Genomic DNA, 24,702 nt, shown 5'->3' with positions numbered 1-24,702 from the left:
TTTGGGAACTAATGACAGTATGTGGCTTTTGTCACCAAAAGAACAGACAGTGGTAAACAAAACCCTATTTACAAGAGGTAGGGAGGGAAATGTGGCTCTTCTGTTGAAATTAGAGATAAACAAAATCACACCACTTAGCTAAAGAGCCTGTCTAGACAGAGGAAGAAGAAAAACAAATTACAAAAGCTTGATGTTATTCTTGTGAGAAAGAGAGGGAAAAATTATTTTGTAGCTAGGCAAAAGTCTTCAGAATGAAAAATGTCAAGATTACAATGTCGAGATTACTGGATATCACCTATTTTACACTACAGAGTAAGATACATTAGCCAGAGCAAACCCTTCTTAATTTTGAAAAACATGGCCAGAATCAAAAGTACAAACAGCTTAGGAAATCAGTGGGAAAGTCAACCAAACAGATTTCGGTCCTAGAAGTGCAAGAGCTGCAAGCATACACTGAGGCTTCACCTATGTGGCAGGGCTACTCTGCTGCAGCTACATCAGTAAAATTTAATTTAAAGGAAAGTGATTGTAACTATTCCACTTTGAAATCCTGCTTTGAAATACATTTTCCACAGGAAGAGTTTTTCCAGAAAAGGTAAGATGGAATAACAACTCTACTACACTCATGCCAAACAACTTTTCCACCAATATAGCCCTAAGTAGAAAAGAGTGTGTTTTAAAGCTAAGATAATTAACACTCTTCAACAACAGTGGGATTTCTTTATTCCAGCAGTGAATCTGAACCACTCTGCTCTGAGCTGAGAACTTTTATGCCATTTTCTAATTAACATAACTGTTACAGGCAATTTAAAATCACAGATTATCTACAATGCATCTGCTAGATAAATTATGAAGTTCTGTCTTGAAATGTCTCTCAGTGACTGTGGATAACCAGGACTTCTCCCTTTTTTTTGGATGAAATGGGGGAAGGTACACAGCACACACACAGCCAAATGCTGCTCTCCACTGAGCAGGCACTTCTGAAAAGTGAAACAAGGATTTGACAGACCAAAACAATTGTGGATTAAAAAAATGGCAGGGAGTAGGAAAGTAGCTATGCATGCAGGGCCGAAGTAATCCACGCAGTCTGAATACACAGGGACATGAGGAGTTGAAGGTGGAGAGGCAGGATCAGGATGGTTAGCTGTAAGAGATATTGGCTTCTTTTAATTTCTTTTAAACTAATTTATTTTAAACATAAAAGTCAACAGATAACTAAGGGGTTTTTTTTCAGACTGAACTTTGCAATGTCCTATTTATTTTTGGTTGTTTTCAGAGTGGGTTGCTGTTCTGAAACATCACCACTGCTTCATCCACAAGACTGCAGGTAGAGTGCAAACCTTTGAAGGCAAGTGGTCCCTGGTTCTCTCCGAACAGCTACATTTTTATCATAATCATAATCTTCTTCTTCCTCATATGACCACTGCTCACTGAGGTCAGTCATGCCAGTCAGGGACAAAGGCTGAAGACACAGGGGGATGAGGATGGTTTGCAATGCTGGGTATCAAATACCTGTTGAAGGAACACCAAAATAAAGAGTAGAGGAGATGTGGGCAGCAGAGACCTGCTGTATAGTGTTTCTGAGCTGTTGCCTGGAAGCAATTAAACCCTGTAAAGGATAAGATGTCCTTGTGGATGTCTGGGAATTGGTCTCATCCCAGTTCTGTCATAGACTTATTAACTTAAACTCCCTAGGTCATGGGTTTTTTTGCAAATTACAACATTTGAAAGGAATTTCAATCTTCAAAGCTTTGTGGACACAAGAGGCTTTACATATTTCATGGAACATTCATATTACCACAAGTAATGTATTTCAAAGTTGCCCATCAAAAGAGGTGTGGCCAACAGGTCAAGAGAAATGATTCTCCCCCTGTATTCTGCTGTTATGAGACCCCATCTGCAGTGCTGCATCCAGCTCCAGGGTCCCAGCACCAGAAAGATGTGAACCTATCGGAGCAGGGCCAGAGGAGGGCCAGGAAAGAAGGCTGAGGCACCTCTCCTATGAAGACAGGCTGAGAGAGGTGGGATTGTTCAGCCTGGAAAAGGCTCTGGGAAGATCTTATAGCACCTTCCAGTATCTAAAGAGGACCAAGAAGAAAGCTGGAGAGGGACTTTTTACATGAGCAGGTAGTAATAGGACAAGGAGGAATGGCCTTAAAGTGAAAGAGAATAGGTTTAGACTAGATATTAGGAAGAAATTCTTTATTGTGAGGGTGGTGAGGCACTAGAACAGGTCAACCAGAGAAGCTGTGGATGCCCCATCCCTGGGAAGTGTTCAAAGATGGGCTGGATAGGGCTCTGAGCAATCTGGTCTTCTGGAAGGTGTCCCTGCTCGTAGCAGGCAGGTTGGAATAGATAATCTTTAAGGTTCCTTCCAACCTAAACTATTCCATGACTGTGTGACCGTAGTGTGTGGCCTGCTCCACTTGTACCTGCATGCTTGCCCACTTTATCAGATTTGGAATTCTGAAATCTCTCTGGAAACCTCTTTTTAATTTTTTTTTTTTTTTTGGGGGGTGGGGTGGTGGTGAAGGAGAGGTAGGGTGGTGCAAGGGGCAGGGGTTTATAAAATGCTCTGGTTTTAGGTACTCGAAGGTGCAACAAGGTCCTCCTGCAGCCTCTCCTTCTCCAGGCTGAACAGCAGCTTTCCCTGTTACATGGGGTTATTTGGGGGTCCCCCTTCCCTGAGGGAGGCACTTGAGGGTCTAGGAGCAGGAGGCTGGAGAGGCGCAGGAGCAGCAATACTGCGACGGGAGCAGCCAGCGACCCTTCGGGCCGGGAAGGAGAGAGCGGGGGCAGCGGGGACCGGGGGCAGTGAGGGCAGCGGGCCGTGAGGGCAGCGGGGACCGGGGGCAGTGAGGGCAGCGGGCCGTGAGGGCAGCGAGCAGTGAGTGAGGGCAGGGTCCGGTGAGCGCTGACAGCGGGCCCCGTGGGGCCCGGCCCGGCCACGCATGCGCAGATCCAGGGTGCTGTTGCCGGGGCTCGTAAGTTTGGGGCCGGTACCGCCCGTGCGGTGACGGGACGGGACGGGAGGGGAAGGGAAGGGGAGGGGAAAGCACAGGAGAGGCCGCCCCGGCGCAGGTAAGGGAGGGCGGGAGCGGCGCTGTGCGGGGCCGCGGGGACGGGACGGAACAGGAGGGCAGTTGGCGGAGCGAGCCGGGGGCCTCCGCAGTTGGACCCCGGCCTTCGGCGGGCTCCGGGCGGGCAGCGCCGGCGGGGCAGCCCCGGGCCGCCCCCTCCCCGCGGGGGGCTGAGCCAGCCCACCCTCCTCCTGGAGCTGAGGGACCGCTCCCTGCGCCAGTGAGGAGCCCGGGGCTTTCCAGTGTGCGTCCGGGAAAACCGGCCCTGCCCGCCCCGGTTCCACGCCCTGCGGGAGCCGGGAACGCTGCCGGGGTCCCGGCCCGAAGTGGGAGCCGGTCTCCCGTGTCCGGACCCCACTTGCTGTTGTGCAGCCCCGCCCGTGGGAGGTCTTCCCCTGCCCTTTATCTTCCCTTCAGCTGGCTTGCTTTAAAATAATGGCTTTTGAGAATTGGAAGCCGGGTCTGATAAGCCTTGATAAAGAGCCCGTGTGTTACTTACAGGCTCTGCCGTTGTGCTTATTTGCAAAGTCTCTTTGAAAATGCCTTTTCTTCCGTCAGCACGAAGTTTCAGCCCTTAGAAAGCAAGGATAGAGTCACGGCACAACTTTTGTGGGGTTCCTCCCCCCGTGATACAAACATCAGTTGGGACAAAATTTCTTCCCTACCGTGTCTCACAGTCTAGCGTTTAGTAAATGCTGTTTTGAGAGGAGTATTCCATGCTGTTTTCCTACTGTTTTAAAGGAGAATTTGTAGTTATTTGTATTTTTGTTTCATTTTCAGCATCCAGAATAGTGCTGTCGTCAGACAGCAAATGTGCATTCCTCTTAGAGAGGCATGATACCCCAAAAGTAGTGTCCCTGAACCTGTATTATGAGGACCTACAATATTTGATTTTGAAGGATTCAGTTTTTTGGGGGGAATGGTTTCCTTATGCATTTATCAGTCATAGTTGTTTTCTCCATGAGGTGCTGCATGGGAATCATCAAGTTAATGAGATCCAAGAAAAGAAATATTTGAAGTGAGAAGCCCCAAAATAAATAAGCAATTGCCCTTAGGGTGATAAAAAGCCTTTTGTATCAATAGCCAAATCTTGTGTGTTCTTGTTACTACATTGTCTGAGCAGGTCAGTTGACTTAAGTGAGGTAGACGACTGTTCTCTTAGAAATACTGTTTGTTCTTTCTTGTTTGTGATATGCTGTAATTAATGTGCTGTTCTTTCAGTCAAGTTATTTTGAGAAAGAAAAATCACACAGTATTTCAAGAACAGAGAGGAACATATGTATTTGTGCAGTAGTTCTTTGCTGTGGAATAAGTGGCAAATTTGTCAATAATCTCAAGGTTTTGACATTTGAATACAAAGTTCACAAGCTGGTGCGTTCACAAAATGCTCATCAACTAGGAACAAAATCTTCAAACTGCTGTTGTTGGAATATCTGATGCCCCATGTGTGATTCCCAGAATCAGAATGCATGCTGAAATAGGTAGTTTGATGTTATAGATTAAATAACAGAGAAGGTTTTTTTGGGGTGGAAGTCTTCTGTAGTCTTCCTCAGATGTCTACAGAGGATGTGGTTTGTTAGATGTCTGGAATTCTTGACTGGGCACTGCTGGTAACTGAACCTGCCAGTTATTGCAAAATATTTTACATGTGAAGGGGAACGATTGTCAAAGACATCTTCTCTTCTGAAGTAGTTTTGTGCTTTGTTCTTCCTGCACTTGTTATACTTGTAATATTAGTACATCTCACAAGTACCAATCAGGCTTTTCACCAGGTTGTTTAACCTTTTCATGTTTTTTCTTTTTCTTTTTTTTTTTATAACAGGGAAAGACAAAATGAACCCTTTCTTTTTTCTGGGTTTTGGGCGTTCTCATCTGGTCCACTTCCGGAATAGAAGTCAGCTTTTCAACGGAACGAATGAGACCTACTGCTACAGCACTGCCCAGGGCAGCACCGTGCTCCAAGGAGTCACTTTTGGTGGAATCCCGACTGTCCTCCTGCTTGACGTAACCTTCTTTTTTGTAAGCACGCTCTCTGTTTCTTGTATTGAAAATGCTTCTGGCCTTCTCAGAAGTTAAAATTTTCAGAATTCTCTTATTTATCAGGTTGGGATTTGTTTCTGAGAATCTTCAGAATAAGGAATGAGCTCTGGCCATCCTGGGAACATCAGAGCGCTTTTTGAGTGTTGATAAATGTTTGCATGCAGGTGGGGTGACAGTGTTACTGTATGTTGGATGTGTAGATGTAGGGAGAGCGCAACATCTGTATGTGGAGTCATGGTGAGCTTTGTGGTGGTAGCTTGAATTTCTATGTTTTATCTTAACTGCAAGAACATTTGGGTTTAAGTACTGGGTACCTTTCCAGGAAGAGGACACCATTGCTAACTTGGCTGTTGTTCAAAAGGCAATACAATTTGGAAAATCATTTCACCAACTTTTTTAAAATTAGATTTCATGAAACTATTGAGGAAGTAGTGTACTAATCAGCTCAATTCTGACAAAAAGCAGAATAGGATGAGTTGCTGTCTGGGAGCTCCAGGACAGACCTGAGACTGCAATAAAACTTATGGTTATTTCTCTAAGTTTGGTCTAGGTGGTCTTTAGCCACTAGAAACAGGGCTGCAGACCTGCTGCAAAGTGGCCTGATAAATGTGTCTGTGGTAGTAAAATCAGACTAAAAGGATGTGTGGTAAAATGAGACTGAAAGGATGACATAGTTCCTGAGTTCTAGAAAGGTTCTGTAAAGAAACTTAAAGTACCTGTGTAAGGTTGGAGCTGGTGGTTCTGTAGGAATGTAAAGGGTGTTCCTAAAAGTTACATAGAGGGATTCTTTGCTATTGATTTAGTGTATGCAGCATGCTAACATAAATGCATTTTCTGAGGATGTACGTTATTTACAGCTCTCTGTGGCTGATGGAAGAGCATTTAATAAGATAGTTGTGGAAGAGTCTAGAGAACTTTCCTGCTTGCATCAAGTTTAATGGCCAGACGAAGAGGAATATAATTAATCTTCCCTGTTGGTGGAAGGCTCTCATAAGAAGGTTGTGTTCATTGTGAAATGTGGAAATTAGCTGTGTAATCTTGATACCTAGATAATCCTGACATGTATCCTGGCTGGCCGGTTGGTATTTGATCCCAGTAAGTTACATCACTAACATCACTTTCTAGCCAAACAGGTATGGGATGTAGGAAGAACTAGAAGGTGAAGGCATGTGCTACATATGCATAGAAAACAGGCCTTGTTACTTCAGCTTCATTGCTTTGTATAGAGCAACTTCTTTCTTTAAATAAAGAAAAAAAAGAAATGTATCTATGAAATACATAATGATGGTTTTTTCTCCTTGTTTTCGTAGTCTCTTTCAAAAAGCGAAAATACAGGGGGAGATTAAAAAATAGATTGCAGAGATCAAATATAAGTTTCTGGGGTTTGAGAGTTATAATAAGATATTACTTAGGATAAAAATAATTTTTACACTTGGGAAAATATTTGAGCTTCCTTCGACCTGTTTACATCACTGTTTGAAAATCAAGTAAAATTGCAAGTCTCCCATCATAGTTCTGGTCATTAAGTAATGAATAACAGTAAAAGTGCATGCATGAGAGTTTTTACTTCTTCTCAAGTACTACTTGCTACTTTTCCTGTCACAAACCTTCATGAACTTGCAGCTCAGAACTAGTTTTGCATGCAGTTATCCTCCTTTTTATATTAGAACAGGAAGGCAGATTGTCCTGATCCTTTGGTCCCAGACAGGTTGGTCTATAGCATGGCCACCATTAGGTTGGTTGGAATGTGATATTTGATTTAGGAACTAGGACGGCATTTTTTGATAGTTCTTAAAATAATTATTATGAAATAGGAAAAATAAATAGTCAAAAGTGTTTCTTTTTATTTTCTAGATTTTAATATTACTGTTTTCCATTATAAGAAAGAGATTCTGGGACTACGGCCGTGTTGCTCTGGTGTCAGAAGTTGAAAGGTAAAAAGGCTATTCAATCAGATTGATTTGTTGAAACCATTTGGGGAATGTGGAAGTAAGTACAGTTAATGGCTTAAAATAAGTGCATGTGTATCAGTTAGATATGTTTGTAATCACATGCACATGTTTGTTAAAAATGTCCTCACTCTGCTTTGTGTGAAACACATCCCACTCACAGAGTTAGTTTGTGGTTTCAGTCAGAAGTTGTGTGTTGTTTGCCGTTGTCATGAATTTCATTCTGCCTTTGTGAGTTAAGGAAGTGGAGGTAAGAAAATGGGCTGCATGTCTGCCAGCACGCTGTACATTGATGTTTGCAGTGTGTTTCTGTGATAGGACACTAACTGTTTTGTTTATCTTGGCTCAAGTCTTATATCTTCCCAGAGCTCCCTGTGCAGCCTGTGCCATAAAATTTCTGAAGGATTAAAAAATAAAAATATATCACTGCAAGTTTCTGAAATTCTTCACTGATTTTTAGTAATACTACAAGTGAGCTTTTGACTGTTATTTTTTTAAGTATTTTTGTTGTGATGTTTAAAACCTAAGCTATCTATGAAGTGGGTAAACCTTAACAGTGAGCTTCTTCCTGGTATTACTGGTGTAATCAAGTTGTGGTAAATTCACAACTGAGCAAGAGCAGAGAACTCAAAGCCTGGTTTGAGGTGTAATCCATGTACAGTTGTGAAATGTAGCTGATGTAAAATAAGATGGGCAATAACTGAGAAGGCTTTAATCCAGATAGCTCGGGCAGCAAGCATGAAGGTGCTCTGGCATAGGCTTCCATGTGGGCTGTGGAGGCCCTTGAGCAGTCAGACACCCAGGAGCCCGTGTTATTGTCCCTTCTGGACTGTGAGCTGAGACAACTGGTCAAAATTATAGATATACCTGTGAATGCACTCCCATTTTAACATGTTTTGTCCTGTAATTATGGGCGCATCACCATTGCAACATTTGATCCTTTCTTTTTAGCAACAAACTGAGAACAGGTACTCTGCAATTTTTGAGGGTTACAGAGTCTTTAAATGTTTCTGGTGTTGCTATAGAACTCTTTGTGTGAGGAGGTGGCCTTGCAGGTGAGGGATTTAATTGTGAGGAGCAATTCTGACTAGCGGCTATACGATGGAGCAAGAAAGGCGGAGGAAAAAAGAGGTGATGTGTTATAATGAGGAAGGTCTGAACAGGAAGCCAGCTTACAGATTTGATCCTTGTTGGGCTGCCAAACCTGTGTTGCACTCTCATACTTTACTGCAGTTTTAATATCCTCATAAAATGTGTTTTTTTCTAGTTTGGTTATGTGCTCTCATGTCAGGAGCTCACATGTCCTCCCTTTTCAACACGAGACATACACAGGTTTCTATAATTAGGCATATGCCACAAGCTGAAAACCACAGCTTTCATAAGTGAAAAAGTGGGTTTGTACTCCTTCCCTAGTTACTTCAGAATTCTTAAAATGGACATAATTCTGCAGAATCAACTGTTGTTAAAGATACTTAAAAGCATCATTTAATGTGTTTTAGTGAATCAAGATACAGCCGGTTGTCAACATCTTCATCTATACCTGAAGATCTTGAATATGATAGGGTAAGTATTCCAGAGTTTTGATAATACTTCTAAATGGAATATGCTCTAATTTGCCATTCCATGTAGCCCAGTGAGCCAGTCATTAAACTGGAAGACTATCTATATGTAAAAATCAATAAAACACTCTTCACTGTGTTTTTATAGAACCGTACATAATCTCAGTTTCCTGACAAACTATTGCCATGTCATTACAACTATCTTGTGTTCTTGTTTTTTAAGTTTCCTTTTGTTTTGTTTTGTTTTAATTTAGGGTGGAATTATATGTTAGAGTTTTAAAGGGGGAGGGGAGAAAGAAAAAATACTAGTAAATAACGTGTACTTAGATAAGAGTTTAAAAGGTTACATTGTGTTCACAATTCAAATTGCTCTTGGTAGTACATTGTTTTCCTCACAAAGTTGAGAAAACTGGATGTGACTATGAGGCTAATAATAGTGCTCTGTAGTCTTAATAATCAAACTGGTTTAGAGTGGAAGATAATTTTTGGACTAAACTTTTAATTGCTTCCCTCCATGGCCTTTCTGGAGTCTTTGAACTGGTACATCTCCGTGATTTCATGTTGCAGCTTCAGAATGTACCACACAAGAGTTGTCCAGTGATGGTAGCCTATATTTTAACATTTTATATATTCATCAACTTAATATCTAGCCTTGCAACTAATTATTTGTGCATACATCAAAAGCATACTAGTGTTTGATCAGGATTGCTCTGCTATTTGTGTAGCTTTCTTCATATTTTTAAAACCCTAAAGCAACCTTAGCTATTGAATAAAATGTGTCTATTTAGTTGAATAATGTTCACTAGAAAGAAGAGGCCTTTTGAGAAGGAAGGTTTTTTGAATCATCCTGGAACATTCAGTGAGATGTGCTCTCTGCTGTCCAGTTTCATAGGAGGATTTGTAAACCTAGATAAGAAGCCTTTCTGTTAATGTAATCACAACCTTGTTTCTAATTACCGTTTAACTGATTAACTTGTATTAGACTCTCATGGAGCTTATCCTTGAAATTGGAGAGTCTCTGGAAATGATTTTGGAAAAATCATCACCTCTCCTTCTCCAAAACAAATCATTACAAAAATTCTTTAGAAGCCTCAATCTTAACTTGTGTTCACTGGGATTTGGGCAGGTTTGTATAAATTTAAGAAGCCCAAGTTGTAAGTGTGAAAGTTATTAAAAAAACCCAACTCTTAAATACTCTCTGAAGACAGACACATTAAATACTTTGTGAAAAATATGTAGAGTATTAGGTGTTTTTCTCTATGTGTCTAAATGATGGTTTCAGAGCAACAGACTACCAGCTTTTTAGGAAAGAGGTTGGTTTAATAGAAACTTTTCTCTGTATTATACAGATTAAAAACTCTATTTTTTGTATGTTAGCTCCTAAAAACTTCTTTCTTTATTTATAGGGATTTTGTTCTTGGATAACAGCTGCTTTCCGAATGCAGTAAGTATATGAAACAAAAATAGTCAGCTATGGTTTGCTTTGATCTTTTTTAATTTAAAAGGTGGTTTTCATTCAAAAATTCTAGGGTTTTTTTTACATAGACAGAAATTTAATACAAGCACTTGTACAGGTGCCTCTGGTCAGGTGAAAAAAAGAAAATGAAAACAAGGTCAACTTATGAGAATACTTTTTCAGGATATAATTGTCCTGCTAGCAGCCTAGGGACTTCCTGATTTTGGGACAGTGGGTGAACCTAAGTGAATCTATGGCATTTATATGGATTCAGAGCTAATAATTATGCTCCAGACTTCTCCTCTTTGAAGAGTACCTTGTGGGTGTTCCCCTCTTTGAAGCCCCAGGGCCCCGGGCAGGAAACGGGATTTCCCTGCAGGGGTTTCTATGGAGTACTGGTCATTTATTTGGGGCTGGATTCACTAACTAGGAAAAGTCCATCCCACTGTTTCCCAGAAAGCGACTGTTAGAGATGTGATATTCATTCTATGTATCTCTTGGATCTTAGTTGATCATGGTTTTTAAAAATTGGTTTAGGTATATTTAAATAACAAAGAGGTGGGGATTAAACCTGTCTTTCTCCATATTTACTAGTTCAGTTCCTTCCTTTTCCTTCCTCTCCTATTTTAATGATTGATTCTGCTGACAAGGGAGAGTCAGTGAGAGTTAATTCCAAAGCCTATTATATCTTCTGTTAACTGAGTGTCATAAGGGTAAGGTGATTCTGTTGTAATATTCCTCGTGGGGAGCCTTTGCGGAGATGAGTGAATACTCTCACAGCATGATCTTAAATTTTGAGAGTTAGACTTGTGACTATCATAAAACAAGAGGTCACAGAAAATTACTTTGTCCTCTTTTAGTCTGATAAAAAAAGAATTTGTATTCATATTTGCTTCCAGATTACTTCCTTCGGTCTTAATTCCCTTGTGTTAGTTTTCATATGGTGATACACAAGAAAAAGACACTTCTGGAACCTGAAATTATGGATGAAAGGACACAGCCATGTTGAAAACCAATAGGGACTGATAGGGATGTCACTGAGTAGACTGAGAATTTAGTGTATGGGTATATAAACCACTCCCAAAGAGATTAAGTAAACTGACCATGATTATTTCTGTCTGTGATGCAGCGATGACGAGATTCACGAGAGATGTGGTGAAGATGCCATTCACTACCTTGCCTTCCAGCGCCACATCATCTGCCTGTTGATTACTGTCAGCATTTTGTCTGTGTGTGTGATATTACCTGTCAACCTGTCAGGTGATCTCCTTGGTAAGAATTTTTAAATTTTTTTTTTTGGTATACTGAGAAGAATTTTATATTTTTATATCATTGTAAAAGCTTTTAGGATTTTTGGTTTTTTTAGTTTGGTAAACGTTATAAGGTGGTGGTTTTTTTCCTCCCTGTAGTGGGTTGACCCTGGCTGGATGCCAGGCACCCACCAAAGCTGCTCTATCACTCACCTCCACAAGTGGACAGGGGAGAGAAAATACAGTGAAATAAGGGCTTGGAGAGATCACTCACTGTATATCATCATGGGCAAAACAGACTCAACTTGGGGATATTAACTGAATTTATTAGTAACAAAATCAGAGCAGGATAATGAGAAGTAAAATAAATCTTAAAAATGCCTTCCCCCAGCCCTCTCTCCTTTCTGGGCTCTATCTCCTCCCTCCCAGTGGTGCAGGGAGATGGAGAGTGGGGGTTATTGTCACAGAATCATAGAATTAACTGGGTTGGAAGAGACCTCAGAGATCATCATTGTCAGTTCCATCACACACCTGCTCAGGGTAAAGAGTCCTTTCCCTGCTCCAGTGTGGGGCCCCTCCCAGGGGAGACACTTCTCCATGAACTTTTCCAGCATGGGTCATTCTTCCACAGGGTGCAGTTCTTCTGGCACAGCCTGCTCCAACATGGATCCTCCACAGGGTCACAGGTCCTGCCAGCAAACCTGATCCAGTGTGGGCTCTTCTCTCCACGGGTCTGCAGGTCCTTGCCAGGATCCTACTCCAGTACAATTTTCCACGGGTTCACAGCCCTCTCTTGGCCGTGGGCTCCTCCATGGGCTGCAGGTGGATCTCTTCACTCCCATTAAACTCCATGGGCTACAGGGGCACAGCTGCTTCACCACGGGCTGCAGAGGAGCCTGTGCTCTGTTGCCCGGAGCACCTCCTCCCCCTCCTTCTGCACTGACCTTGGTGCCTGCAGAGTTGTTCCTCTCACGTATTCTCACTCCACTCCTTTCTGGCCATAATTACATCTGCACAATAACTTTTTTCTCCTTCTTAAATATGTTATCACAGAGGTGTTACTGTCATTCCTGATTGGCTTGGCCTTGGCCAGAGGTGGATCCACCCTGGAGCTGGCTGGCATTGGCTCTGGTGGACGTGGAGGAAGCTTCTAGAAGCTTCGCACAGAAATGACCCCCTATAGGCCCCCCACTACCAAAACCTGGCCAAGCAAACCTAACACACCCCCTCAGACTGATGTGAAATTTGTATGAATGTAGGGGGTTCTTTAGGCAGTTCCCAGAAACAAGACTGCAGAACATGTGCAGACACAGATGGCTCGACTCAAGGCAGGATTAACTTTACCTATGCCCTCTTACCTGGTGTTTATCTAGGCACTCATTATTTTTTTTACTGGTGGTGACTGCCAGTGGAAACCATCATCACAGCCAAGAAATCTCTTTCTAGTATCCAGTCTGAACCTCTTTTGCTGCATTTTAAAATCACTTTTTTGACCTGGCACTGGAGATAATAGATTATTCTTTTCCTCTTTGCAAAATCCTTGTAGCTACTTGAGGGTTATAAATTCATCTGGGCTTTTTCCTCTTTTTAATAAACCAGACCAATTAATTTGGTCATTAATGAGAAATGTTTTCCATTTGGTTGATCATAAAATTATCAACCATGACTTGAATTTTTGTTTCAATCTAGATGGACTGTATCCCATTGTTCCTTTCTGTCTTGTAAAGCAGGAGAATACAGCTTCTGTTTTTCTGCATTAACTTTTGTGATCCTAGGAAATACAGCTGAAAAAAAAATTAGTGTCTTCCTGTTTTCCTCCCACTGTAAGTTGATTTTGTGCATTTGCAGTTCTTTTGGTTGTGATGATTTAACTTGCAATGTGGTTTAACAGTCTATGCTAGAGGATTGTTTACCTTTCGAGATACACTTAGCTCTTTTTCCTTTGTGAACATTTACTCAATTTTCACTCACTTGCCTTATCATTTTTTAAAATACTTGATAGTTTAAAGAAATAATGTCATATAAACTCTCTCATTTTTGACCTTAGCAAGGTTATCAGCACTGTTTTGTCAACACTGAGTTAATGCAGCTTAAAAGCCTGAGATAAGAAATCAGTTAAGATGGAAGAAAAATGTGAAGGAAATATGTTCAATCTTTAAATAATGTTGTTAATGGACACGAAGGGAGATTGAAGGGAGAAAAGGAACTTCTGCAAAGATGTACTGTTCAGATTTTTAAAACAATCTACTACCTCTCTTGATGGCTTGAATGTGGCATAATCCTTTTTTTCCAACTTTAAAATGCAATACAGAGTAAATCAACATTGATTATGATTCTAAATCTTTTTATCAGTGAACTTGCTCAGCATTAAAAAGAAATACATTATCATCTTTAAAAATTAGAATAAAAGCTGACTTTCTGATAGTTTACTAGTGAATGTTGCACCAGCTAATTATGCTAATTTTTTTTTGTTCTTAGATAAAGATCCCTATAGTTTTGGAAGAACGACTATAGTAAACTTACAAACTGAGTAAGTAGGTCTTGCAGAGCACCTTTATGCTTGTGTCAGTTTGCTGCTATCGCCTCTAAACACAAGAATTGATACTTGCAAGGTGGCTCCTGGGGTCAGAATAACTTATTCACGACTTATTCACACTTGATTGACTGAAACTGAGATACGTGCTGCTTCAGGCTGTGCACTTACAGTGCTGATAAGAAATCTTGAGACTCGGCTTCTACTCACTCGTCTCTTACTTCTTACACCACCTGTTTCTCTTGGCTAATGACTGCACATGTGGTGATATCATTTTCAGAAATTTCCACATTAAAAGAAACCATGTTTCAGAATGAAAGTAAAGCTGAGAGCTTTACTAGAATGTGTAACTTAGATGATATAAATTCCCTTACCTTAGATTTATGTGTGTGCATATCTCTCTGATCTGAGACTGCGATTAAAATTACTTCCGTGTGTTTTAAAAACAGTCCGTTGAAACAGAGACAGTTGAAACACAAAGCTGTATAAATCTTCTGGTTTATTATTTGATCGATCCACATCCATCCATGATACGATGTCCAATAGAGTTTCTGCCAATGCACTTTGTTTTTATAACCATGTTATGAAACCTAGTAAGTAGTGGGGATTTTTTTGCTTGCTTGGTGTTTGGTTTTTTTATCTGTGAAGTAGGTTCCTGCATTTTAAGTTAATTATAGTTATTAATACTCTTTGCAAAACTGAAGAACTGTTCACAGAACAACTCCTATAAGCTTTGAAGGAGAAGCTATCAAGAAAAAGAATTTATATTGAGGCTGTTTTCAATTTGAGGAAGGATTGTGTTCAAGGAGAGTTCAATTATGCACTCAGCACAGTAAATAATAAGGCAAATTAAAACCATTTTGGCAAATAGTATCATGTATGCTATTGGCCATCTGGCTGGGAAGGTGCAAGCCAAACACTTCCTAAATATGTCCATACCATCGAATATCTATTTTCTTTGTGGGTTCATTACCCATAGAATAGTATGATAAGCAAGTAACTCTCCCTATTGGCTGTCCAAGGCATCTGCATAGGCATGACTGACTACCAGTAACTACTTTTTTTTCCTGTTTTGTGTTCAGTGAGAGGTTCTGATCTGATTAGCATTTTGACAGCTACTTTTATCAGTTGGACAGTTGGTTCTTCCTGTTTCTCATATTCATAACATTTTGTCTGACAGCAATGATCTTCTTTGGCTGCACACGTTTTTTGCTGTTGTTTACCTGATTCTGACTGTTGTCTTCATGAGGCATCACATGAAGTATGTCACATATAAAGAAGAAAACATAGTAAGTTTCAGTGTTGGGGTGAAACAAAACATAGAGCACATTTGCCAGTGGATAATGCTAGAAAAGCAAATTGCTTTTTTAGCTCCTGTGTGTTACAATGTGACATAAATGTGAAGGAATTCAGTGAAAGCAATGCTATACTGAGTGAATTGTGAAAATGGATGGAGAGGGGGGGACTGGGGAGGGATTTGTGGAATTTTACTGTAACCTAGTATCAGTGTAGAAGGTGCTTAAATACATGCAGCTCCCACCAAAATCAGAATTTCCTACTTTTTTCCCCTGTCTACTACACAGCTTCTTGTGCTGTGTGACTGCCTTCCTTATATTCTTGTTTTCTCTTCTGTGATGTGATTTCTCAAAATTCGACTTGCATTTTTTCTCACAGGTTAAGTGCACACTGTTTATAACTGGAATTCCAAAAAGTGCCAATGAAGAGATAATACAAAGCCATTTCATGTAAGTTCCATGCTTGAGCAATTAGAACCATAGAATGGTTTGGGTTGGAAGGGACCTTAAGGGTTATCTAGTTCCAACCCCCCTGCCATGTGCAGGGACACCTTCCACTGGACCAGAGCCCCATCCAATGTGGCCTTGAACACTTCCAGGGATGGGGCTGGAAATCCACGGCTTCTCTGACCAACCTGTTCCAGTGCCTCCAGTCCCTCACAGTAAAGGATTTCACCCAATATCTCATCTAAACCTATTTACTTTCAGTTTAAAGCCCTTCTCCCTTGTCCTATTAGTACATGCCCTTGTAAAAAGCCTCTCTCTACCTTTTACAAAGAACAGGAGATTTAAAATTGTCCTGGTAGTTTTACCTGACCAAGCAGATATGTTTTTTGAGTTTTGCACTGTTTAAAATTCATGTTATGTTCTAAAAGTATATCTTATTCCTTAGCCAGCATTGAGAAAAAAAACTATATTTCAGTAAAGTTAGTTAGCTGATCTTAAAATCAGAAGATAAGACAATGGCTGCGTATCCACACTTTCCATTCATACTCCCAACATGACCTTTACTTGGAATAATGCTGTGCATCTCATGTTAAAGTAACTTTCAGCAACTGTCTCTCTGGAAGTCTCTGCTCTGGGATACCTCATGCAGGAATGAAATGAGCGATTGAGATGTCAGTTAGGTACCAGTGGTGCTCTTTGAAACAGTTTCTTCATTGTACTTTCTGTTTTTATTGTTCCCATGTGCTGCTTCCTTTCAGAGATGCCTACCCAAGCTGCACTGTGCTGGAGGTCCAGCTGTGTTATGATGTAGCCAAGCTTATTTATCTGTTCAAAAAAAGGTACTTGTTTTTCTAATCTACATGATTTTAGCATAATTATACAAATGTTTTGCCAGTCCTTAATCAACACATACCTGCAATGCTAACCTTGCACATACTGAGGATGAATTCTGCTCCTAAAGCTCTGGTCTGGACTTCAGTTAGAGTCAGTTGTGTTTTAAAGTGAGTTGTGGGGTTCAGCCCATCTCTTGTAGGTGTGATATGTTGTGTGTTGCATAAGATGAGTTTTGCCTGGCTGATTATTTATTTGTGTATGTAGGTAGGGAGTTACTGTCAGGCAGTGCAAAGTGAAAAACTAAACTATTGAATTTATAACTCTGTTAACCCTTTATCTTTGGCCAGATTGATGATCTCACTAGAGACAAGTGTTATTTTCTGTGCTATCAAGAATAGCATTGTGTTTTGTTTTGTTTTTTGTTTTTTTTTTTTCCCCTGAAAAAATTATATATACAAGTAACCAAAATATAGTGTATGTAAATAACTGACTGATTAATTTGCTGTCAATCCTTGCAATAACTTTTTTTCTCGGGGACAATGTTCTTTCTTAAGCTTGATATTTATACTTTTTTTGTTGCAAATTGCTATGGATTTATTTTTCCTGTCCAGAAAACAGGCAGAAAAAAGCCTGACTTACTATGAACACCTGCATCAGAAGTATGGCAAGCGGGTCCAAATCAACCCTAAGCCATGTGGTCAATTCTGCTGTTGTGAAATGAGAGGATGTGAAAGGGTAAGAAATTGTGTTCTGTTTTAGTTATGGCCAGGTAGATTGTTAGAAGGGTGGAGAATAGTTTTTGTGTGACGTCTCATTGAGCTTCAGAAAATTCCTTATTCGTTCACTGCCAATAGCTCATCCTTCATGTTCTTACACTGGATAGAAAAGGAATTCCCTGGTACTTTTGAAACGTAATATAAGGGAAAAAATTGAAGTACAAGGAAATCTTAAGTTTGTTTGTCTTTTCCTTGTGACATGATTTGTAATTTGTGGAAGTAGTCTGAGGAAGAGAGACCATGGTTTGAGTAAGCTGTATGTTAATGAAGACATTAGCCATCTGGTACTTGGATGTAACAGTCATCAATTTCCTGACAGGAGGATGCTGTAGATTATTATACCAAAGTTAGAAATGAACTGATGGAAGAATATTCGAAAGAGGAACAAGCTGTTCATAATAACCCGCTGGGAATGGCTTTTGTAACATTTCAAGAGAAATCCATGGCAACCTAGTAAGTTTTGTCTTCTGTTTTGTTTGCTCTCTTTTAACTATAATAGTACAACTGATCTCTTATTTGTGTCCCTTGTTTGCTTATCTTGGCTCTTCTCCCTTTCTTCTTTTTCACCATTCAATGGATTTGGCCTGCTTTGCTTTCTGGTAAGTTTTCCCTTAAGTGTGCATTTTATCCTCTGTGCTTTGAGTGAAGAAATTTTCTAAGAGACTAAAAGGCTCAGGACATTTATTGGGATGAGGAACCTTTCTCTTCTGTGTGGGATCCAGTCCATCAATGTAGGTTAATAGTAGGCCAGACTAACTGGCTCTTGAATATGAGTTACTGATTCCTCTGTTTTCTACCGTGAAATGTTACAATGACCAAACTATCAACGAGTGCAGATTAGTCATCTTAATAGTTTAGGGTCAGTGACTGACCTGGCCATAGGTGATAGATACACATTCTGTATCTCTATTACCTGTTGTTATAGATATATGTGTAGACTTAATGCCAGAAGTTGTTCAGTATTTTTTATTCAGTTATTTGTAGAGGTAAATACATGTAGCCTCTCATTTTCCAGTTGACACTGGGAGCATCTTTCACTAACATAAAGTGGGTAAAGGGGAGCAGAATAATATTTGTATTACAGTGTAGTACACCATGCTTTTTTTATTCTTCATAACCTCTCTGATTTAAATTGTTTGCATTCTTTTGATCAAGTCATGTTAGAGAGCCAGTCTTTCAGCTTTTTTTCAAGGAAATCCAGGGTGTAGAATTTCTTGCAATTTGATAGGTTGGAGAAAGCTTTTCTTGCTACTCTTTAATTGAGTAGTGATGGTGTGATGAAATCTGCCTTCTCTATAATTTGGTAATGAAATAACATTTTGAGATGTGAAACTGAAAGAAGAAATAAGCACTGAAGTTCCTTATCTAGCTGCTGATATGTTGTGTACAATTTTGATGGGATAGTCTCTCCTTGGGCATGTGTTCTGAGTTGCCCTGCTGGCATCTCTTGAGCTGAATTATCAAGACCTGGAAAGACTTCAGTTTGTTTAGCTTGGAACTGATGTGGTGAACTCCATTTCCTGTAAAATTAGATTAGATTATATGTGAAGCTGAAGTTTCCATCAAATTAGAAAGTTACTTGTTGCCCTTAGTATGTTCTGCTCCACAGAACCCTGAAATAGGATAGGAAAACAGGAAGCCAGAACTGAGGTTCATGAAATCAGATAGTTGTGGAAGCTTGTTTAATGATGACTAAAGCTTGCTCTGTATGTATTTTTAAAAATAAACTGTCAAAGAATAATTAACTTTCTTAAATACTTGCTGCTGCAAGATGCTGGCGATTTGACATCGCTACTTGAGTTCTGGTAAGGTAAAGATCTGGGGCTTGGTGGTTATGTTTGTTTGGTGTTCATGTGTGTGGTTCTCTGTCTTCTTTATGTTAAGAGCACAACTGAGAAACCAGCATGTTCACAGATTTTAAAATATACTGTTTCCATGCTAATGTAATAGAATAGTCTCTGAATGTATCCCTAGCCCTGCTACTGCTCTCCTTTGAGAAATCTTTGAAAGCATTTATTCTGGGCATGTTTAAATTTTCTTTAAATGCATTGAGTGTCAGTCAACTCATAATATTAGAAGATAGAATTAAGTACTGTGATTACTATTCTCACAGTTTAAAGTATTAACCTCTTTCACCCACTCCAAAAACAATGTGCTAAAAATTTTTCTGAGAATTGGCTGGATTTGATGCTATTGTAAAGGATTAGTCTACACTCTCATTTAATTAGTCTAGTTTGGTTTGAAAACAGTTGTAATTATGTCAAGATGTGTTTAGGCAACTGTCTGTCTTTTATTTTTTTTCTCAGTGCTTTCAGACTTTGATTTATTTTTTTACATGTTTATTTTAATACGATTGTTCATGTTTATAGAAGCAGTGAACAGTTTAAACCAAGGCTGCTTTTTGTTTCCAGCAAAACAGATCTCATACACCTGTAGTAGCAACTGTTTATATAACTGTCATTAATGCAAAATATATTACATTGTTTTTTAAGTACTATCTTGATCACAGGTTATTAAAATAAAAAACCCTTCATCATTATTCCTAGTCTTTCTCATTACATATTCAGCATTTTCAGGTATAAAAATTTGGAAAAAATACTCCTCTTCTTCTTTACAGCATCCTCAAGGACTTCAATGCCTGCAAATGTCAGAGTATTAAGTGTAAAGGAGAGCCCCAACCATCATCCTACAGCAAGGACCTGCGTGTGTCAAACTGGGAGGTTACATATGCTCCTTATCCTGAGAACATCTGTTGGTAAGAATCCTGTCTGTCTTACATCCATATATTGATGATAATGTAGGTTTAGAATGGGCACAGGAGAAACAGGGATGAGTGCATTTTTCTTTAACCCTAAACTAGGACTTTGTGTAGTGTTTGAATGCGGCGGATCTGCCTCTTTATTTTCATTACTGGTGTTCTTCACTGACCTTGGGGAGGCCTCTCTGAGGCTGACTAGAGTTCTGCCACCCCGAATTTTAAAAAAACCTCTAAGTTTTTTAATGTCTGTCTCTCAGTGTTTCTGTTTTTTGAGGCTAGTGCATATTTGCTGTTGAGATCTGAGGAAAGCAACTTGATGTTAGCGCTGAGTATCCTCCAAATTTTTATAGCTGACATGTGATAAGTATAACTTGATCTACTCTGTGAACTTTGGTCTGTCTTCTAACATCATCTCTATTAATCCAGTACATTTCCCAAATAAGTGCTTTTTGAATTAAACTGTTCCTGTTCTGCCTTCTGTCATGCTTCTAGGCTAAAAAATACCTAAACATTTTCCAGTTGCTTTGCAATAACTTCGGGTGGGGTCAATATAATCCTTTCTTCATATAACAGTAAACTTGTTGTGACATTTCCATTGCCCAACCCAAAACTGCAAGTGAGGCAGAGATATGCACAAGTTACTGTATTTCACCTGCATGTAATTCTTTTAAAATGCACACTTTTTTAAAAATTATTTTAACAGAAATTGACTCTTAAGGTAATTATGCCATCAATTTCTAATAATTGAGAGATTTTCTCTAGGAGCTGCAATTCTTCAGTTGGGAATAAAGTACAGAATCTTTAACCAAGAAGTAAGCAACTATGATTCTTAGCTGTGTCTTTTGCAGCAGTCTTATTTTGAGATATGAATTAAAAATCTCTTGCAAGCTGCTTTCCAGGTAGGGTCAGTTAAATGCCTTTCTCATGAAAGGGTTCTTCCATATGTGTGTGCTTCATTTCCTCCTCCTTCTCCAAGCACTGGGCACAGGAATTCTTCTGTGAGGCTCAGTGGACTAAAGCACCTGCAAAATTGTTTTCTAAACCTCTTCAAGAGGGGAAGGTGGTGGGGTTTTCATATTTTGGGTTGGTTTTTTTTTTCATGTTCTTTTTCTTCTCTCCCCTCCCCCTTGAAGAAGAGGAAGCACAGGGATTTTCCAAGTTCACAGAAAGACTTGTCATCATTAGGAAATTACTAAGCTTCTGTATCCCTGTTTTATCTGTTCTAAATACTTGGCTTTGACTGGAGTTCAAATCATTCCAGTCCTTTTGGGAACAATTTCAGATAACATTCAAGAACTTTACGTGTTTAAAAAATCTATGGTTGCTATTTTAATATATTAGGAAAAGATGCAGTCTTTTTTTTCAAATCACAGTTTCTTAGTAGATTCTGCCTCTGATAGCTGTTCTGCTTGCAGAACTTCTCTGTACCTTCTATCTCTGTCTCTTCTTGTTCTATCCTTGTTTAGTACTTCTCTATTAATGAACAGTAGATGAAACAAAGCGTTTCATCCCAAACCTTAATTACGTTACACGTTATGTTTTTGTAATGAAAGATTGAGTATGTCTTTCTGCAAGCACAATTTAAGTTATCATTCGAGAGAGGTTGCAGTTTTCTTTATTTCTAATAGCAACTGGAACTCGTGTAGTGCTTTGTTATATAACTTTGAAAGCTCAATTTACAAAAAGCAGTGCCACCTGCTACTTGACAGATAGGATATATCTTTTTTGGTAGCAAATGCTTACTGCTTGTTTTAATGTCCTCTTTATTTTTACTTTTTTTCTCCAGGAAAAATCTTTCAGTGCACGGACTGAAATGGTGGTTTAGATGGGCTTGCATTAATTTGCTTCTTTTCATTGTGCTGTTTTTTCTCACTACTCCTTCCATAATCATCTCAACCATGGACAAGTTCAATGTCACTAAACCTATTCACTACCTTAATGTGAGTACCACCATATGTTTGGATATGGCTGTGTATCAAACCAAAATGTTGGGAAACTGATAGACATTGTTACATTGTCTTACTGTAAGTCAAATTCAGTTGAAATTCCCAGGATTGTTTTATGTAGCTCCTGACTGAAAAACATACATGCAGAACTGGGTCTTTAGCCCTGTTTTATTCCTGTATAGTAGTCTGAAGTAATTTCACCTGAAATTCTATATTATTAAAATATACATTTGTTTGGGGTAAAAATTTGCATTCCACATTTACATAATTCTAAATTTTGTAATCAGAAAGCTTTGCAAAAAATGGAATTTTGAGTCCAACTTGTATTTTGAGTTTTATGTTAAGATGGGAGGACTTCAGATTTTAAACTCTGGGGTAAAATGTTGTTTCTATTTTGCTTATTGGGTTCAAATTAACATAGATATAGATATATATATTGGAGCCTAGTTTGACTGCAGTTGAAGTCTCCTGCAAATTGTTCTTGTTAAATACTTCCCCAAACTAGTGTAAACGACATAAAAACTGTCTGTGAGACTGCAATCTTGTGCAATTTAATTCCCAATCCCACTTCGGTTTTTTGTCTTGCACGGCAGTGCTAATCACTCACTGCTCAGTTTAAGACCACCTGAGTGTAATTTCCCCAGTTTATCCTGCTATAATTTACAAAAAGCAAAATATTGCAGCCTCTGTTCCATCACAACTGCATTAAAATGCTTTTAATACTTACTCTTTCTTTTTTCCTCTACTAGAATCCCATTGTCAGCCAGTTTTTCCCAACGCTCTTGCTCTGGTCCTTCTCAGCTTTGCTACCAACAATTGTTTATTATTCAACTTTGCTGGAGTCCCACTGGACAAAGTAAGCAAGCTTTTCCTCTGTTTTTGTCTTACCAGCTGAATAACTAAAATAAATGAAGACAGTGTTTATCTTTCATGGAGCTCTTAAATGCGCAGACCTCTCACAGCAGGCAATGTCATATTCCTGTCTTTCTAGTGTTACAACCACACTTTGGGGTTTAAGTGATTTTTAACCCATTCAGCAAATATAATCTAATCACATGATTTGCTTATGCCTCTTCTTACTCCCCATCCCCCTCCTCTTTCTGTTTTATCAGAAAAAAATATGTGAGCAGGCTCAGGATGTGTAGCTTCAACAGGAGTGTGGGAAGTGCCTCTGATCCCATAACTAGCTTGTTCCCTGGGAAGATAGGCCATGTGGGTTTGGATACCCTCCAGACTGAGTACATCACAGAACCCTGAAATCAATCCCACTTGACAGAAAGTGCTCCAACTCTTGGCATGCTACTTATAAAAGGGACACCCATCTTTTTGTTGTCTGGCATGACAAAAATGGTCTGGATGGAACTCTTGGTGCACAACTTAGGTGCTGTTGGGTATTGTTAGGGGTGACCTGAGAAGATCTATGGCACCAAGGGCCAGCAGGTGTGTTGATGCAAGATTTTCAGATATGACCAGAGCACTCCAGAGATGTTAAGCCCACTGATGTGCTGCTAACTTGGAATACTCAGCACAGCTTGGTTTGGAATACCAGATCTGATGCCCAGTTTGCCTATAGTCAGATAAAAGCATGGTACTGCACATTGAATCCCAGCTTCACTCAAAGTACATTCAGTCTTTATCCACAAACTTGTAGCCATTTCTTTTGTTTGTTTTTATATTCTAAAGTCGATTACTTTTCACTTCCAAATTTTTTGTACCATTCCTTTCTAAGACATCGTGTCCAGAATCTACTGTTTATTCATCACAGTTGTATGCTCTTCATCAATTTTTTTTTTTGGGTAGTTCCACTACACACATGAACTTTGAGCCCTTCTCAATCAGTCAAGATAGTTCCATTTCAAATAATTCCGAAGTCACTAGTGATGACAGATCTGATTTCCAGCATTGGTATAGTTACACTGACACGTCTCGCAGTGCCCAAGGGCTACATGATCCTATAATGAAACCTCTGTGGCTTTAAAGCCATATCACATACCACTTTCAACAGTTTGAATTGTTTATAGTGATGGCTGCACTTTTCTGGCAACAGTGTGTCACCAGATTGATGTTCCCACTACTGTAGTAGCGGGATAGCATGAACAGTGTCACGTTGTTCTTGAAGACTTGACGCTCGGCAAGGACAGTTAAGTAGGTTGTGTAAGTGTCTGGTTTCTTGGCAGTGGTGCCCTTCTAGGAACTGCCTAATCCCTCTTGGCATGACACTTGAAGAGCTGTTTGTTTACAAGCTGCTGCAGGATTGAGTTTCTGTGGACAAGAGACCAGCTGTGGCTGTCGCACATCCCCGTGCTTGTGGTACAGGCCTGCAGTGGTGCTAATCCAGAGTCCAGGATAATGTTCAAGAAGCTACCAAAAGTCTGCTTGGTCCAAATTGGTGAATATCTCAAAAGATGTTTCTTTTGTGAGCAGCATGTTGCAGCAATGTGGTATGGCAGGGGAAACTGGAAGTCTGTCAGGTGTTGACTTTCTCTGGGCAAGATCCTTCATATGTGGAAGTGTTTCATGTGAGTTTCTTACTCAGTGACTTTTTATGTTGGTAGATCTGCAGAGAACAGAATAATGATGCACAAAGTCTACATATTTTTGATCTTCATGGTATTGATTCTGCCCTCCCTTGGTCTGACCAGGTAAAGAGTCATAGTTTAACAAAGTAATGGTTGAGTATTTTTATTATGAGACATCTTACTTGTGTTTTCTGGTTGAGGTATAGTTGATGTACCTCAACTCCCCTCCAGTTGTGTGTGGTTGTATTGTCATTATGCAT

The 24,702-nt window shown here is 39.7% G+C and overlaps 1 protein-coding gene across 2 annotated transcripts in view; it reads left to right on the top strand.

Moving 5' to 3' along the window:
* Positions 1-2,908: 2,908 nt before the first annotated feature.
* TMEM63A (transmembrane protein 63A) overlaps positions 2,909-24,702 on the top strand; it is a 32,936-nt gene continuing 11,142 nt past the window's right edge. The window contains exons 1-16 of one of the 2 annotated variants that reach the window (XM_050316048.1): positions 2,909-2,984; positions 4,903-5,099; positions 6,975-7,054; positions 8,569-8,632; positions 10,035-10,072; positions 11,214-11,356; positions 13,813-13,864; positions 15,048-15,156; positions 15,542-15,612; positions 16,368-16,448; positions 17,055-17,178; positions 17,539-17,672; positions 19,837-19,974; positions 21,764-21,917; positions 22,673-22,779; positions 24,479-24,565. In XM_050316048.1, the coding sequence (XP_050172005.1) occupies positions 4,914-5,099; positions 6,975-7,054; positions 8,569-8,632; positions 10,035-10,072; positions 11,214-11,356; positions 13,813-13,864; positions 15,048-15,156; positions 15,542-15,612; positions 16,368-16,448; positions 17,055-17,178; positions 17,539-17,672; positions 19,837-19,974; positions 21,764-21,917; positions 22,673-22,779; positions 24,479-24,565 (1,568 nt within the window). In that variant the 5' untranslated portion in view covers positions 2,909-2,984; positions 4,903-4,913. Of the gene's footprint in view, positions 2,985-3,062; positions 3,082-4,902; positions 5,100-6,974; positions 7,055-8,568; positions 8,633-10,034; positions 10,073-11,213; positions 11,357-13,812; positions 13,865-15,047; positions 15,157-15,541; positions 15,613-16,367; positions 16,449-17,054; positions 17,179-17,538; positions 17,673-19,836; positions 19,975-21,763; positions 21,918-22,672; positions 22,780-24,478; positions 24,566-24,702 lie in introns of those variants that run through there. The other variant, XM_050316049.1, reaches the window with a different exon arrangement.

Source organism: Myiozetetes cayanensis, unplaced genomic scaffold (assembly GCF_022539395.1).
Source record: "Myiozetetes cayanensis isolate MyiCay16 unplaced genomic scaffold, myiCay2020 scf2-11, whole genome shotgun sequence".
Lineage (NCBI taxonomy): Eukaryota > Metazoa > Chordata > Aves > Passeriformes > Tyrannidae > Myiozetetes > Myiozetetes cayanensis.
The sequence above is the reverse complement of the archived record's forward strand: the minus strand, read 5'-3'. Positions and strand labels throughout refer to the sequence as shown.